Below are 17230 nucleotides of genomic sequence, written 5' to 3' on the forward strand. Positions count from 1 at the left end.
CAGTCTGTTCCATGTTTCTTTGTGCGTTGAGCGTCTGCCCCCTGGTGGTCAGTGCGCATCATAGCTACCAGTCAAATGGCCGGATGGTGGCTTAGGCTTTTCTATAAATAGATATGTTTATCCTATGCTCTAGTGATGGTACATTGTTTATATTAAAGAGGATGTCACTTCAACATGTTTCTCTGCGTTTGACCAGCTGTTTCCCTCCACGGGGACCTTTCATTGTGACCTTTCCAGCAGCTCATCAGTCACTCTCGTGTTTATGAAGATAGTTAACATGTGAAATCCAGGGGGTTGTGTGAACTATCTGCTCACATATCGGTGCTCCCCGTGCGCCCCGTCAATCTGACGTGCTTATACAGGCAGGTGCACGGCAGGCGCTGGGTAAACACGTGGGAAACGAATATTCAGGTTTGCTGTGTGATGTTTCAGGTTGAAGGTTTTTAAGGTGTAAGTTTTGAAAACTTAAAAGCAGCAGTAATATGTTTCAATGGCGAAACTTCTGTAGTCTCTTCGGAATTGAGCTGGTCGGCTGTTGTAATTTAATTTTAGACCTAAAGGAGCTGAGTGTGGGACTACTTTTGTCACCTGTGGGTCTGCTGACCAAGTGGAGAGAGAGGTTTCTGCTACAATAACATGCAATGTGCTGCCGGGAACCGCCTGCCCGATGGGTCGGCCCGGCTGCAGGCTGGCTTCCAGGCCTGTGTTTTGGGTTCATTGGAGCAGCCCAGTGCCCAGAACATGGATGAACACACGTCGTGAACATGAACCTCTTTAAAAACAAACCCCAGCCATTTCCGATGCACATGGCAATTTTAATGTGTAGATTATTTTACTGATTTTAATTAATAAAAAGTTTGGAAGCGGAGCAATAGATAGAGCATATGGTTCTAAACTTGGGATACATCTTAGATATTGAAAGACAAAACCAACCCTTCCAACAGGTAGTTAGAGATTTTATTTATTAGCTCTAGACCAGGGGTGGGCAAACTTTTTGACTCGAGGGCCACAATGGGTTCTTAAACTGGACCGGAGGGCCGGAACAAAAGCATGGATGGAGTGTTTGTGTGAACTAATATAAATTCAAAGTAAACATCATTACATAAAAGGGTACGGGTTTTTTTTTTTTTTTTTTAGTTTTATCCATTTCAAATATTCATTTCAAACGGGCCGTAGTTTGCCCACGGCTGCTCTAGAACTTACCTGTACCCTTTAGCCAGGTGCTAGGCGGGTTGATGATTTAAGTAGATGGACATTCTAATACATGGTTTTTGTTGTTTGCAGCAGATACTAAGGTGCTTTGTTGTAGGACTCTTACTGTTTATGAAGATAGTTAAATGTGAAATACTGACGTTTGATCTGAAGTGGTGACCCAGGCATAGCCGCTCCCACGTCCCTGGTTTAGTGAGGAAATCCCACGTACAGGTGTGCGGACGGGTGAGACGAGAGAAGTGACCGCTAACCCACTGCTCTCTTCCTCCCCAGGTGAGCGTGTGCTGTGCTTTCACGGGCCTCTTCTGTATGAAGCAAAGGTAGGAAGCCCGTTTTCCTTTCAGAAGTTACCGGAAACTGCTGGTTAGGTCTGACCGTGTAAGTCCCCTTTCCCGTCGGCGTGAGGAGTTCCCACCTTCTGTGACTGGGTGTTTCCCGCTTGCTTAGTGGATCAGATCAGTCATTGCTGTCCTGCCCCGTTCATCCAGGAGATGGAAGGCGCATTTGAGGAGAGAAGATGGTTATTGATGGGAGCGATAGCATTTGTAGTCAATGACTGACTTGTGAGAAAACACTACCAAGATCAATTTATTTTTAAATCCTCAACTGAGGATATTTTCCATTGATTTTGTAGGGAGAGTGGAAAGGAGGGAGAGAGAGGAAACATCGATGTGAGAGAGACACGTCGATTGGTTGCCTCCCACATGAGCCTGACCAGGGCCAGGGATCCAGCCTGCAGCCGAGGTCCGTGCCCTGGACCAGAGTGATCCCAGGACCCTTCAGTTCGCAGGCAGGTGGTCTGTCCACTGAGCCAAACCGTCTAGGGTTCAAGGTCAATTTTATTTTTATTTTATTATTTTTCCCCCCAAGGTCAATTTTATATGCAATTGCAGTATGCTAAGTATGCACTGAGCTAGTTAAAGTATGTTAAAGGTAAAAGCTAACATTAACCCTTTGCGGTCCAATGTTATTTTTGGAATTCAAACAGTCTGGTCCAAATTAATTGACGGAATTGAGTGTTGAACTTTTTAATGTTCTTATTGCTCGACGTTGGACCTGCTCCTAGCACCTGGTCTGTCGAGTCAGCCTCGAGGTTGGACCGAAAAGGGTTAAAAATGAGTCCATTTAACTTTCATTTGTTGTTTGAACCCTGAGGGGGCTCCCTTTCCTCCACCTGTGTGTGCTGAGATTATAAAAACTGATTTTACATTTAGCCAAAGGTGAATGGGATAATGCATTCCAAAATCAAAAGTATTTCTAGTATTTTCTTCCTGTTAACTTCTTTAGGACAAATATTAGGATGTGACTATTTTTAACAGTTGTGTTGTTTTTTTTTTTAAGAAAATGCACCACGGTATACAAAACAGCAAGCTGTATATGTTTAATACTTTCATTGGTTATTTCTGAGAGAGAGGAAAGGAGAAGGGTAGAGAGAAACATCGATCAGCTGCTGCCTCCTGCACGCCCCCTACTGGGGATGGAGCCCACAACCCAGGCCTGTGCTCCAGCCAACTGAGCCACCCCCGTCATGGCATGGAGCAGTTCACATGTTTGTGTTTCTCTTTGTCAAGAGTTTTAAGTTAAAAAACCAGGCCCCCTGGAGGGGCTCAGTGGTTGATGTCAGTCTATGAACCAGGAGGTCATGGTTTGATTCCCGGTCAGGGCACGTGCCTGCGTTGTGGGCTCCATCCCTGGTGAAGGGTGTGCCGGAGGCAGCCCATCAGTGGTTCTCTCTCATCATGGATGTTTCTCTCCTCTCCCTTCCTCTCTGAAATCAATTAAAAAATGTAAACCCTAAATCTAAACGCAGATATTTATCACTTGTCATATTTGACAACCTCCTGTGTCCATTCTGATTTGTTTGGCTGCTTTTAAGAACAGAAAACATTTTTACTTTATCACTTTGCTAGTTGCTGATACTCTGCACCCAAACGTTTGATAGCCTTTTCATAAGCTCGTCAAACTTTCAGATATGTTGTCAATGTTTGTCTTTAGCTGAATTTGTTTTTGAAATTACAGTTTCTGGCTATTTAGACTTTGAGAAAGTAAAAAGTAACCTTCATTAGCTGTTGTTGGGGGGCTTGTCCAGCCCCTTGCGTTCAGGGTTAGGGGGCCCCTTATGCTCATGGTTCTTTGCTCTGTTAGACTGACTCCGGCAACATGTGACATTTCGGCAATTTCAGAATTCTTAATATTTATAGAACTTTAAATAATGTTCTTTTAGAGCAGTGGTTCTCAACCTTCCTAATGCCGCGACCCTTTAATACAGTTCCTCATGTTGTGGTGACCCCCAATTTCATTGTTACAAATTGAACATAATTAAAGCATAGTGATTCATCACAAAAACAATATGTCATTATATATGTGTTTTCCAATGGTCTTAGGCGACCCCTGTGAAAGGGTCGTTCGACCCCCAAAGGGGTCGCAACCTACAGGTTGAGAACCGCTGTTTTAGAGAGGCACATTTTTGGGGGGTTCATTTTGGCCACCTAAGAGTTTAAGTGTAGAAAGAATCTTTGAAAGATTGGCTACTTTAAAATCATCTCTTCTTTAATATCTCTAAGTGACATTTTTCCTTTTTTATTTCAGTGTGTAAAGGTTGCCATAAAGGACAAACAAGTGAAATACTTCATACATTACAGTGGTTGGAATAAAAAGTGAGTATTAGATCTTTAAAAGCAATCTTCTATTTATAATTTTCAAAGTAATGTGTATCATAGACTGGCACAACATGCTTCTTAAGTGTGCAGTTTTAACGTGACATATTTTGCAGCAAGGGTGAGCCATTTGAGTGTGATGGAAATATAACAGAAATTAGGGTGCAGCCATTTTATTTTACATTTTTTGGAGTAATTCTTGTGTTCTAGTGTCATGTCTGATAATCATTGGTCAACCAGCCACCCTCTTTTGGGTTTTGGTCCACGTTATTTTATATTTATTTAATTTGTCCCCATCACCGTCTACCCCCTCTGCCCTCTTCCACCAAAAAAACACTGTTGTCCATGAGTTTCTCTTTTTTTCTTTTTTTGCTCAATCCCTCCACCCTACAACCCTCCCCTCCCCCACAACTCCCCCCTCACATTTTGGAATATTTTAGGATAGTTTGATATATATATATATATATATTGCCCTTAGCACAAACTCAGTCACTATGTATGTTATGTCCAGCAGTTATAGTCAAAGTGAGTTGGATTTTTCTACCCAGAAAAGGGAAAAGGATAAAGGTTGTCTGATCTCAAAGTAATGACCAACTTAGGTCTGAACTTAGGTTGACAGAATGTGATTTCATGTATTTCCATTATTACCACATGGTCTAATACAGACACAGGAATTTAATTACAGGATTTAACTTTCCACCTTGAAAAGTTAGTATTTTTTTAAAAAATATTTTTATTGATTTCAGAGAGGAAGGGAGAGAGAGAGAGAAACCTCAGTGATGAGAGAATCGTTGATCTCTTGCCTCCTGCACGCCCCCTTCTGGGGATCGAGGTTGCTCTCTTGCCTCCTGCACGCCCCCTTCTGGGGATCGAGCCCGCACCCTGGGCATGTGCCCTTGACTGGAATTGAACCCGGGACCCTTCAGTCCACAGGCCGATGCTCTACCCATTGAGCCACACCGGTCAGGGCGAGAGCATCTTTTTTTTTTTTTTAATATATTTTATTGATTTTTTACACAGAGGAAGAGAGAGGGATAGAGAGTTAGAAACATCGATGAGAGAGAAGCATTGATCAGCTGCCTCCTGCACACCCCCCACTGGGGATGTGCCCGCAACCAAGGTACATGCCCTTGACGGGAATCGAACCTGGGACCCTTCAGTCCGAAGGCCGACACTCTATCCACTGAGCCAAACCGGTCAGGGCGAGAGCATCTTTTTAAGTGGTGGTGTGTTGGTGTGTTCCTGGGAGTGGACGGTGCATAGATTGAACCCGTTCTAGAATGTCCAACGAGTGTCTCTCAGGGACAGCCCTTCACCTGGGGCCACAGACACCACGTCTCAGGATTTACGCCTGGTGGTGCTGGTGGCTTTTACTGTGAGAGGTTGTCAGTTACTTTAGTTAGTCAGGGCGTTTTATCCTCAAAGATGGCGCTGCCAGAAAGTGCAGTTCTCCCGGAGTTGCTCTCTAGCAGCTGCTCCTGCTCCGTGTGCCTGAGCCGCGCGTGGTACCCGGGTCCCCCCGACTGGCCGGGGCTCTTGCTGGGGGGAGGCTCGCTCTGTGGTCTTCTTTCCCACAGTTCCCTCTCCAGGGACCAGCCCAGGAGTTAGATCAGTGAGAAACGTTTTCCAAAAACGCTTTCATTTATTTATCTTTAAATATATCTTTATTGATTTTAGAGAGGAAGGGAGAGAGGGAGAGAGAGAGAAACATCAATGATGAAAGAGAATCATTGATTGGCTGCCTCCTGCACGCCCCCTTCTGGGGATCAAGCCCACAATCCAGGCATGTGCCCTTGACCGGAATCGAACCTGGGACCCTTCAGTCCGCAGGCCAATGCTTTATCCACTGAGCCAAACCGGCCAGGGCTCCACAAATGCTTTTAGCTAAAAGGAGAAAACACAGCAAAACAAACAAACAACAGACCCTTCACTCCTCTTCCGTGAGTGTAATTGTAGAAAGGCGGGAATCTAGAAGCACATTCTGACAACGTAGGAATCCCCCCAGTTAGTGATAACGGAAATAGTTCTAACAGTGATAGGCAGGTAATAGTAACCCAGGACCATGAGCTGTGGACATAGCTTTGAGCTTAACTCTTTCGTGTGTAAGAGATATTTTGTATAAAACTATGTGTAGATTTGTACAGCTTAAAGATGGGTTTTAAGTGGTGTTTATAGTAAGAAATTGTGAAAATACCAAATTCTTATAGTTTCTCATTTCACTGCTTCAAAATATATTAAGAACACTTTTTCCTTTGTAATGTTATAGTCTAGTTTTCAGCTAATTTTATATCAAATATTAATTGGTTCCTTGAAATAGAAGAAAAATGGCAATAAATATTAGAGATCTTTATTAATACCTTTGTAGATACTCTGAGGAATATTAACATGTCAAGGTGTGTTCTGTGTTTGGTTTGGTTTGTAGGTAAGTAGATGTAATTTTGAAAGTGATCATCCTTAGTGTTTAGGGAAGCGTGCGCAGGGCCAGCCTCCCCGTGGCTGTGGGTTCCTCCCGAGCTGCCTGTAGGAACCTCCTTCAGTCTCTTGACTTCTCTACACACACAATTTCTGAGTATTTGCCCTTTAGCTACAACCTTAATAACGAGCAATCTATGTTCCTCAGAGCAAAACACGTCCTCTCATTTCCCTGTGGCTCAGCGAGGGTGTCAGCTCCTGGCAGACAAAGAAACTCGTGAGATGACTGTGTTCTTTAGATCAAAGTCCTTTTTTTTAAAATTAAAAAAATGGTTAACTTTTAGGGAGGGGAGAGAGAAAAAGAGAAACATTGATTCGTGGTTCCCCTTACTGATGCACTCGCTGGTTGACTCTTGTATGTGCCCTGACCAGGGATCGAACCCGGACCTTGGGGTATCGGGGAGGCTCTAGGCAGCAGAGCTCCCTGGCCAGGCCCAAGGTGCTCATTGCAATGTGTTTCTATGTCGGGGGGAAGGGTTTGCAAGGTTCTGAATGAACTTTGCAGTAAGTCAGCCAGTTCCCTTTGGGAGAGAATTAGAATAGCTAAACGTAGATACGTAAGTAAAATCCTCGTTTCAAAAGCGGTTTGTAGGATATCTTACTTTTAGAACAATTTACAGCTCAAGCTCAATCCCCAAATTGGAATTTTCTTAAACTTGCATAAATTTGTACATGGTCTTTAAAGGCTCAGTAGGTAAGATCTTTCTAAATTGTCAAAAACCTTGTTAGAACGTGTACCCAGGCCTTGAAGTAAGTTAGCAGTTGTACCTGAATCGTAAGCGTCAGCTCGTTGTGCGCTGGTGACTGAGACTCTGCTGTGCTTCTGCATCAGAGGTGCCGGGAGGCCCAGGCGCTCTGAACACACTTGGAGGACACGGGAGGATATTGTAGCCCCTTTTCCTGTTCCTGAAGGAGCTCCCTCAGTCCACCACCCCCTCCTGACCTCTAGGTAAATGCATGTTTTACAGTTTTCTTCTAGGAATCGTGTGGAGGGTTGTTTGATTTATGCTCCTTCCCGCCGTCTTCACCAGAGGTCAGAGGGGGAAGCACTGGCGGGAAGCCTTGGCAGAGGAGCTCCCTCGGAGGAGGAACGGGGCACTGGGCCCGCGATAGCGCGCCCCCCAGGGAGCAGCCGGCTTCATGTCCCCGCGGACAGAACCCGGCAGGCCCGGCCGGCATGGCTCAGTGTGTGAGCATCTCACTGTGCTATTCCCGGCCGGGTCAGAAATCATGGGTTTATTTGTTGATTTTTTTTTTAACCATCTTAAACACCTGAGGATATGTTTTTCATTGATTCGAGAGAGAGAGAGAGAGAGGAAGGTTGGGGGGGGGGGCATCTGTTCATTGCCTCACGCACACACCCAGACCAGGGATTGACCCACAGCCCTTTGGTGCATGGAATAACGCTCTAACCACTGAGCTACCGGCCAGGGCAGGAATCCTATTTTGAAGGAACTTTTTTCTAACGGCCAGAACGCCTTAGCAGTCAGCTGTTTCAGCAGAGGGGGCGGATCTACCTTTTGATGTTTAGAAGCCTCTTTTCAGCTATGCCTGGAAGTCAGCATATTCCTTTGTGAGTGAAGGTTCAGGAGGATGTCGTCTGATAAAACATCTGTGATGCTTTGATTTACAGTGTTGGCCCAGCCCACCGATGTGGTCATGAGTATTGTAGGTTCCTGACATAGCTCGAGTGTTTATTTTTGTGTGTTAAACTCTCAGGTGTTGGGCCTGCGGCGGCGTGGGTACTGTGTCCCCGTTTAAAGGCGACAGAGCTAAGGCACAGACTTCTGTAACTTCGCTGTTACAGCTAAGGGGCCGCTTAGTGTTAGTTCTTTACAAAGTCAGCCGGTGGTCTCCTGGGCGCCTCCTTTTTTGAAATTACAGTTCGTGACGGTATCTCCATTCTGTAAGGATAATTGCTTAGGGACATGCCACCTGGTGACTGGGACTCCTCTGTGCTCTGCTTCCGTATCAGACGTGCTGTGAGGCCCAGGCGTGCTCAACACACTCGCACATGCCAGACTTCGTTACATGCCAGACTCCTACATGCCAGACTCGTATGCTGTTTTGAAAAAATGATTTGAATAATTTGGTTTTGAACTCTGGCAGTTTATTATTTTTTTTAAATATATTTTTATTGATTTCATAGAGGAAGGGAGAGGGAGAGAGAGAGGTAGAAACATCAATGATGAGAAAGAATCATTGATTGGCTGCCTCCTGCACGCCCCCCACTGGGGATCGAGCCTGCCACCCAGGGAATGTGCCCTTGAGTGGAATCGAACCCGGGACCCTTCGGTCTGCAGGGCAACGCTCTATCCACTGAGCCACACCAGCCAGGGCAAACTCTGGCAGTTTAGAGGTGGAGCGTTGCTTTTGAGAATCGGAAGTTTACTTCTTTACAGAAGAGAGATTTTCGCTTTAGTTCTAGTTCATCCAAAGTCTCGTCTCGTAAATTTCTGAGAAGTCATTGGAGGAGAGTCTGAGTGAAGGTGACGTTTCCCTTCTTCTCTTCCAGTTGGGATGAGTGGGTCCCGGAGAGCAGAGTGCTCAAGTACGTGGACACCAACCTGCAGAAGCAGCGGGAGCTCCAGAAGGCCAATCAGTAAGTCTGGTCGCAGCGCGAGTATACGGAGACGGGCCTGTGGGTTAACTTTTGGAAATGGAGTGAACGGTAGAAACCGCGCCGGTGGCCTGGCTCTGAGACGGTTCCTGGGCTTGTCAGGTGCTGGGTGACGGCTTTGACCTCACGCAGCCGAGAAGCCTGTCCTGGGAAAACGGAGCACAGCTGTGAGTTCCCGGCCGTCCTCGGGGCAGGTGGGAAACAGGGTGTTACAGGACTTCCTGTGGGGGGCAAGCTCACTGTCACCTGCACTTGTGGGCTCAGGAAGGGGCAGTTGTGTGTGGGGTAATCGAGGAGAGGGGCACCCCGTTCTCCTGCAGCGGTAGGGGCACACGGGGAAAAGGGACCCAGGAGACTGGGCGGTCTGTAGGGTCATTGTTTTCTCTTCATTTCAAAGCTGAAACGTATGTCAAAATTGAAATAAAAGTGAGCAAATAAAGCATTGGGATTAGTGAATTCCAAAACAAATGGAATTTTCAATAATGTATTACAATCTATTATAATGACCTTCTACTACATTTGCTTTAATTCTGGTAGATACAGAGAGCAAGTTCATAGGCCTTTTAGTCTTCTTGAGCGGTTTCATTTTTGTAAATATATCATCTGTCCAACTTGTGAGAAACTATCAGAATATGTATGTGTAGACCTGGGACTGCCATCCTATCTAATAAACCGGGAATATGCAAATTGACCGTCACTCTGACAAAGATGACACCAACAGCCAATAAAGAGGCAATATGCAAATTAGTGCGACAAAGATGGAGGTGAAGGTGGGAGGCGGCGGCCAGAGCGAAGGCCCGGGTGCCGGCAGCCAGGGGAAGGAAGGCCTATTCTTGCACGAATCTTTGTGCACCCGGCCTCTAGTTTGAATATAAATTTGAAAATGGAATCAAGCTGTCACAATTTACTTTTCCATCTAAGGACTCACTTTATGACTGTATTGCACTTGTTTTTGCAGGGAGCAGTATGCGGAGGGGAAGATGAGAGGGGCGGCCCCAGGAAAGAAGACGGCGGGCCTGCAGCAGAAGAGCGTGGAAGTGTAAGCACGGCTCCCCGTGTCCCGTGCGCACGGCTCTGTCCGCGAGCGTCCTGTCGGCGCCGTTACCCTGCTCTAGGGCTTGTGGGTCATAGACGCTGGAATGTGGTGACTTTCTTTTTTTAATTCTCACCTGAGAATATTCTTTTCCATGGACTTTTAGAGAGAGCAAAGGGGGGGGCGAGAAATATCGATGTGGAGGGAGAGGTGGATTTAACCAGCCACCAGTAAGAATCCTGTGTCTGAGCAGGAACTATTCCTGCCTGATTTTATCATTCGAGGCCGTATTTCCCTAGGAACTTGCCCTGATAAAAAGGAGTTGGAACAGAGGCAGTCTTACTGGCAATAATTATTTATCTTTCTCCCTTTTCTTTTCAGGAAAACAAAAAAGAACAAACAGAAAAGTAAGCATATTTTGTTAACATTATTATAATTAACATTATTTTAGTTTTACAATATTGAATTTTAAATTGATTTAAGTTGGGAAAGCACGTAATTATAATTTTAACATTTATTTTTATTTCCTTATTATTTTAGTTTTTTATTGATTTCAGAAAAGGAGAGGGAAGGAGGGAGAAATATCAGTCCCAGTTCAAAGGTCGGTGCTCAGCCACGGAGCCACACCGACCGGGCGGGAGCTTTTCCTAGAGTGAGCTCATGCCCGCTGGTGCCTCAGGTGTGAACATCAGCACCGTAGGGACACACTAGCGCCAGTGCACCTGGCGCTCATTTACCCTGGGGAAGCCTGAGAGCAGTTGTCTCCATCGTCATTCTCAGTGACTGACCCTGAAGACACCTCGTAGAGGCAGCATTGTACATGTTCTCAGATGTCACGTTTGTGGTAGGAATGTGGTTCTTTAACAGATTCAGGTAACACTGTGTCATGGGAAAATGAAAAGAAGGGTGTGTCCTGAGCGACTTTTTCTTACGAATGTGTCCTCTCATCACTTACACCTCTCTCACCCTCGCGTGTTTCCAGCACCTGGGAATGGAGACGGCGGCAGCACCAGCGAGACCCCCCAGCCTCCTCGGAAGAAGCGAGCGCGAGTGGACCCGACTGTGGAAAACGTGAGTCCCCTTCATCTCAGCAGCGGGTCCGCGCGGCTGGTCTCCGCTCCGGTGCCAGTGCAGTCAGGTGGCCAGGGCCGACTCTCCGAGCTGCTACCGGTTCGCTGCTGGAAGGAAAGCCCTCCTCTCATTGGGATACAGGGGGTTTGTGTGTGGTTTTACTTGTAATTCTAGGGGTGTCTTTGTTCGATACCCTCCCCCAGCTTATCCGACGTTGACGAGTTTGTGTTTCTGCACAAGATTGAAGTTTCTGTGGTGTGTCTGTGCATCATCAGGTCTCCAGTAACGTCACCTTGTCCAACGCTGCAGAGATGCTGTGGGAACTGAGCTCTTTTTATATATATTTGATGTCAGAGAGGAGGGAGAGGGAGAGAAAGAGAAACATCCATGATGAGAGAGAATCATGGATTGGCTGCCTCCTGCACGCCCCCCAGTGGGGATTGAGCCCACAGCTGGGCATGTGCCCTGACCGGGGACCAAACCACAAACTGGTTCAAGGGTCAGTTCCACTGTGGAGTCATATCGGAGGGGCAGCGGGGATGTTACTTCTAACTGACACAGTTTGCATGTCTGACGCTGAGGTTACATGGCAGTGATATACTCACACAGGGTGTGCTCTGCAAATCAGGCACCTCGAGGAGTCAGTCACTGAAGACGTCATTGGCAGTCAGTACACTTAACTTGATGTTGTAACTTCACGTTAGTTGTGTTTGGGATGGTCATTGAATATCAGCAAATACGGAAACACTAACAGCTCAACAAATGAGCCCTGGAAGGGTGATCTCACAGAAGAGAAGGGAAAGGCTAAGGGACTGTTCCCTTCACGTGAACTGGCACCGAGTCAGCTACTTTTCTATCAAGAGAAGATTCCTGGCTGCCAGCGGCTGCTTTATGGTCTTTTCATTCTGACTCTGAAAAGACAGTGAGGCGGCCTCTGAGTCCCAGAAAGATTTACACCCAGTGCCTCTCCGGGTGGAGAGGAAACCTCTTTTAGAGGAACTGCAGCCAGAGAGGACATTTCAAAGTACCTTTTCCTTTCCTTTCAGGAGGAAACATTCATGAACAGAGTTGAAGTCAAAGTAAAGATTCCTGAAGAGCTGAAACCATGGCTGGTTGATGACTGGGACTTAATTACCCGCCAGAAACAGGTAACGGGAAAGCTCCTCTGGTTATAATGGGCGCGTGTTCTTCTGTTGTGGAAAACAAAACCGCTGTCAAAGGAGAAAGGTGTGTGGACCAGAACATGGAAGGTGTCACTGGTGAACGCTGTCATTCAGAGAGAGTGTGAATAGAACAAAGTACATAAAAGTGCGTTTATAATGATGCAGAAAGGTGGAGAGGATTCATTTGGGAAGCTGCTAGCGCAGGAATTGTTCTGAAGACTGGTAAAGACAAAGAAGCCTGTTTCCTGTCCTCACATGAGCCCCCTAAGGAGACGCCATAGGAAGCGCACAGCGCCGCCTGCAGGTGTGCGTGGCCAGAACCAGAACCAGAACCAGTCCCCTTGCTGGGTCTGGGGACTAGTGGACAGGAAGTGGGGGCCTTGTGAGGAGGTACCTGTGGGACCCACAGCTGCTCCAGAATAAGGCTCGGACAGGGAGCCCGTGTCCTGGGACAGACGGCAGGGGCGGGGGACGGACGGAGCCACGGGTCATGAGCAACGTGGGCTGCATTCAGTTCTTGACGTGGGTCTGGCTACACCGCCAGGATCGAACCTTGGCTCTGCCATGGACCATCGGTGGTGGCACAGGTTCCAGGTGTTTGTACTTTAGTTCCACCTTGAGTGGAAAGGCACCTGCCTCAGCGTGGATAACTGAGGCTGAGAAAGAACTGGCGCACGTACGCGGACAGTCGGTGACGGGCAGCATGCAGGTCCCTCCGTGGGGCGGGTCCCACGTGCGGTGGTGGGTACGTGTGTCCATGGCAGTCGCTGGCCGCGTTTGGCTGTTTAATCGAAGTTCAAGAAAATTAAATGTCCTCGGCCACATTGGCCATGTTTTCAGGATGAACATGCTTTTTCCTGTTTTGTGATACTCTTGAGGGATTTTCTTTATCATTAAAGCTTGGCCAGTGTAATTTTCCTTTAAAAAAGATAGTGCAGTATGGAAATGTCTTTCTGTTTTCGTAGCTCTTCTATCTTCCTGCCAAGAAGAACGTGGACTCCATCCTGGAGGACTACGCGAATTACAAGAAATCTCGCGGGAACACGGATAATAAGTAAGAATATGCTCATGTTTGAACTGGATCCAAAGAGAGTTCTTTATCTGTTTTCAGATAGTCTTATTTCCGAATCAATTACGTGAAATGTGTACCTACTTTAAAAAAAACCACTATCAAACACTAACAAAATAGAATTTCACTGGCTTGACACAAGGGTTTGGCTGCAAGCTTTTTCTTACAGAGCAGATAGTAACATTTTAGGTAAAAAATCACTTTTAGCCTGAGGGGTTTATTTGTGGAATTGGTTTTCTGTGCGCTTGCTAGATCCCCCCCCCCCCTTTTTTTTAATATATATGTTATTGATTTTTTACAGAGAGGAAAGGAGAGGGTTAGAGAGTTAGAAACATCCATGAGAGAGAAACATCGATCAGCTGCCTCCTGCACACCTCCCACTGGGGATGTGCCCACAACCAAGGTACATGCCCTTGACCGGAATCGAACCTGGGACTCTTGAGTCCGCAGGCCGACGCTCTATCCACTGAACCAAACCGGTTAGGGCGCTAGATCCCTTTTTAAAGAAATCTGTTTAGTAAAGATTTCATCTCATTTTATTTGTAAATACATATATTTTACCCTAACCCTCATCTCATTATTTAACCTTTACCTCATCCCTGGCACGCACAGTGATTGAATCAGCCCCCACCTCTCAGTTCTTTCCAGTGGCTGTTTGGATGTGACTTGTCTTTGCTCGTTTGTCAGGGAGTACGCTGTGAACGAAGTGGTGGCCGGGATCAAGGAGTACTTCAACGTCATGCTGGGCACGCAGCTGCTCTACAAGTTCGAGCGGCCGCAGTACGCCGAGATCCTCGCCGACCACCCCGACGCGCCCATGTCCCAGGTGTACGGAGCGCCGCACCTGCTGAGGCTGTTCGGTAACGCGCCTTTTAGACACAAAATGTCACTTTTCCCCCTTGGGCCTTTAATTAGAGAGAGAGGAAGGGAGAGGGATAGAGAGAAACATCCATCAGAAACATCATCATGAATCAGCTGCCTCCGGCACCCCCCCTCCTGGGGATCAAGCCCACAACCCGGGCGTGTGGCCTGAGGGAATGGAACCGTGACCTGGGTCCTGGGTTAGCACTCGGCCGCTGAGCCACGCCATCTGGGCCTTTAATATTCTTTTCTTTCCTCATTGATAACAAGGAGTAACACAAAATGATGTTCTAAAACATTGCATTCCCATTGGAACTTTTGTCTAAAATTACTATCAGTTTAAAAGTCAAGTTTCTAAAATTACGTATTTTAAAGGAGTTGGTGATGGTTGCGTTTGCTGCCGTGATTAGAATAAGCGCGTGGTGCTCCCGCGGAGGTAACTCTGACGGAATTGCTTTGTCTGAACAGTGCGCATTGGAGCGATGCTGGCCTACACGCCGCTGGACGAGAAGAGCCTGGCTTTGTTACTGAATTACCTGCACGATTTCCTCAAGTAAGTCTGTGCGGTGCTTGAGGTGAAAACCAGAGTGAGCGCAGTCCCCTGAGCATGACTCCGTGGTGGGCGGGCTCTCGGTGTCAAACCATCAAACGGAAGTAAAGACAGTGGTGGTGGCGCCGGAGTAGATGTGGTGACGGAACAGATTCGTGCAGACGCTCGGGCCTCTCACACGGCGGGAGGGGGCAGTGACAGCAACAGCCGGCTGGGCTGGGAGGGGACGGAGCTCAGATCCGCACTGTCATGTGTGAAAACAGTGAATCAAAAACTTCAACCATGAGGGTAGCGAAGGGGAACATGTAGCGCAGTATGTTTATGATTTTTGTTCTGAGAAAGGCCTTTCTAAAAAATAATACAGGAAATGATTGATAAATTTGACTACAAATACTGAGAATTCCACGTGATAAGACTCTGCTCGTGAAGGTGACGGGCGATGGGATGCTCCGTAGGACAGAGGACCTGGTGCCCTGAGTGTACAAAGAGTGTGCAATAGGGAAAGACGAACAGAGCATTGATGAGAGCACGTTGGGAATTCACAGACAGACGTGGGAGTGCAAAGAATGTCCAACACGATGACAGTTAACATAGCTCTTGTCAGGTTCGCTACGAGTACAAAGATAGAAGAACTGGGGGGAAGATGTCTATTTCTACAGGTTTTGGGGGGCATTTGGCAGTGCATATTCAGTTTTTACACATGCTGCCTCTTTGGGAAGTTGGGCTTTTGGGAACTTACCCAATAGAAATACTTGGATGCACAAAGATTTCCAAGCAGGTTGTAATGGAGAGGGTGCTGTGACCCCTCATTTGTAGAGAAGCATCTTCAATCTTTTTTTTTTTTTTTTAGATATATTTTATTGATTTTTTTACAGAGAGGAAGGGAAAGGGATAGAGTTAGAAACATCGATGAGAGAGAAACATTGATCAGCTGCCTCCCACACACCCCCCACTGGGGATGTGCCCGCAACCCAGGTACATGCCCTTGACCAGAATCGAACCCGGGACCCTTCAGTCCGCAGGCCGACGCTCTGTCCACTGAGCCACACCGGGTAGAGCAACATTTTCAATCTTTACAAACATCTGGGGAAGTCTGGTTCAGCCTGACAGTGGATTATTTCTTGGTGTGGTCCTGGGAAGAAAGGGTGACGTTTTCTATTGCTACTTCACACATTTCTGTATTTGGATTTTCTTAACACCGTCTGTTTTATAATAAAAGAATTGAAGGCTGCCATGTGAGCCTGGGAATGGAAATAGCTTTAAATAGTCTTAAGGAGCTAAGAAAACGCCAAAATGTTATTCTTGGGAGATAACACCAACAGTTGCTTAAAAGAAACAGTCCAAACTCAAGGTGGTTTTCTGAAGGTAACTCTTCTCACTGATTGGAAATGGGGGAGTGATTCAGGACTTCATTCTTTCTCCTTGGGATCTCACACTATTTGCGTTGTAATTCTGTGGTGTTACTGTGCGGTACGTGTTCACAAGTGTTGTGTGTGGCTCGTTTCAGTAATAAGGGAGAAGGGATTTGGGTCAGGACCTTCCTGTGTAACGAGTAACCTTTGTCCGCAGGTACCTGGCGAAGAACTCGGCGGCGTTGTTCAGCGCCAGCGACTACGAGGTGGCCCCTCCCGAGTACCACCGGAAGGCCGTGTGAGGCTCCCCCGCGGGGTCTGCAGCCCCCCCGTCCTTATCCTCCTGTACAAATGCTGACCTTGAACATGTCCGTGTATAACTGAATCGGTGTTTGTTTTCTGTTGGATTTTAAACAGAGAAAATAAAAGGGGTTCCAGCTCCTTTTTCCTTTTCCTTTTTCCTTTTTCATTTGAAAGTCGCTACCAGTGTATCGACGGACCACGGAGAGACGGACTGTAGAGTCTTCTGTGCCTAGTTGGCGAAGCTGCTTTAATGCTGGTGGTCCTCCTCCTTTGACACTACGCACTTTTATAACACGTGTTTCTGCTCGATGACAAACGCTGTCCCCAGTGCCAAAGGTTCACCCCGTGTACATACCCCGTCCATCCGTTTGTACTCCTTCGTTTTCACTGGTGCTGACAGTAAGAGCTTCTCCTCTGCAAGTCGCGCTGCGGTGCCCTGGGCCTTGGTCTTTGCTCAGATGCTGAGATGGCGGCTTGTTCACGGTTTTGTGTTTGTGTCTGATGCACGTCTGCCCACAATAGACGCCACGCGTTGTGTAGCTGCGGTTTTCCGGGACAGCCAGTCTTTTAGGAATTGTTTTTCAGATCTTCAATAAATTTTTCTTTAAATTTCAAAGAGCGGCGTGCTTGTGTGGCTGCGTTACACACCCTTCGTGTCTGTGTCCCCTTCGTGTGGAGACTGGTCTCAGGCGGTGGTCTTCCTGCCGGGCCTCAGGGACGAGACGTGTGGCTCCGCACCTGCCCTGACCCGCAGCAGCTGGCGGTTCGCTGTCCCATTCTGTCGAGTTCCGGCTCAGAAGTTAGGTTCCCGTGGCCGTGGCTGTGTTTTTCCTAAACCGTCACTCATTCTGAGCATTGAGGGATTTT

At 47.0% G+C, this 17230-nt stretch overlaps 1 protein-coding gene across 1 annotated transcript; it reads left to right on the forward strand.

Annotated features, from left to right (window-relative positions):
• The first annotated feature begins 636 nt into the window (after nt 1-636).
• Nucleotides 637-16979, forward strand: MORF4L1 (mortality factor 4 like 1). The gene is made up of 13 exons (XM_014546260.1): nt 637-699; nt 1383-1532; nt 3802-3869; nt 7174-7290; nt 8857-8943; nt 9920-10000; nt 10376-10401; nt 10977-11065; nt 12112-12213; nt 13194-13282; nt 13985-14157; nt 14627-14711; nt 16278-16979. Exons 1-13 carry the CDS (start codon nt 637-639, stop codon nt 16360-16362), a joined length of 1215 nt encoding a protein of 404 aa, XP_014401746.1. The 3' UTR covers nt 16363-16979.
• Nucleotides 16980-17230: the final 251 nt, after the last annotated feature.

This window comes from Myotis brandtii, unplaced genomic scaffold (genome assembly GCF_000412655.1).
Source record: "Myotis brandtii unplaced genomic scaffold, ASM41265v1 scaffold439, whole genome shotgun sequence".
Classification (NCBI taxonomy): Eukaryota; Metazoa; Chordata; class Mammalia; order Chiroptera; family Vespertilionidae; genus Myotis; species Myotis brandtii.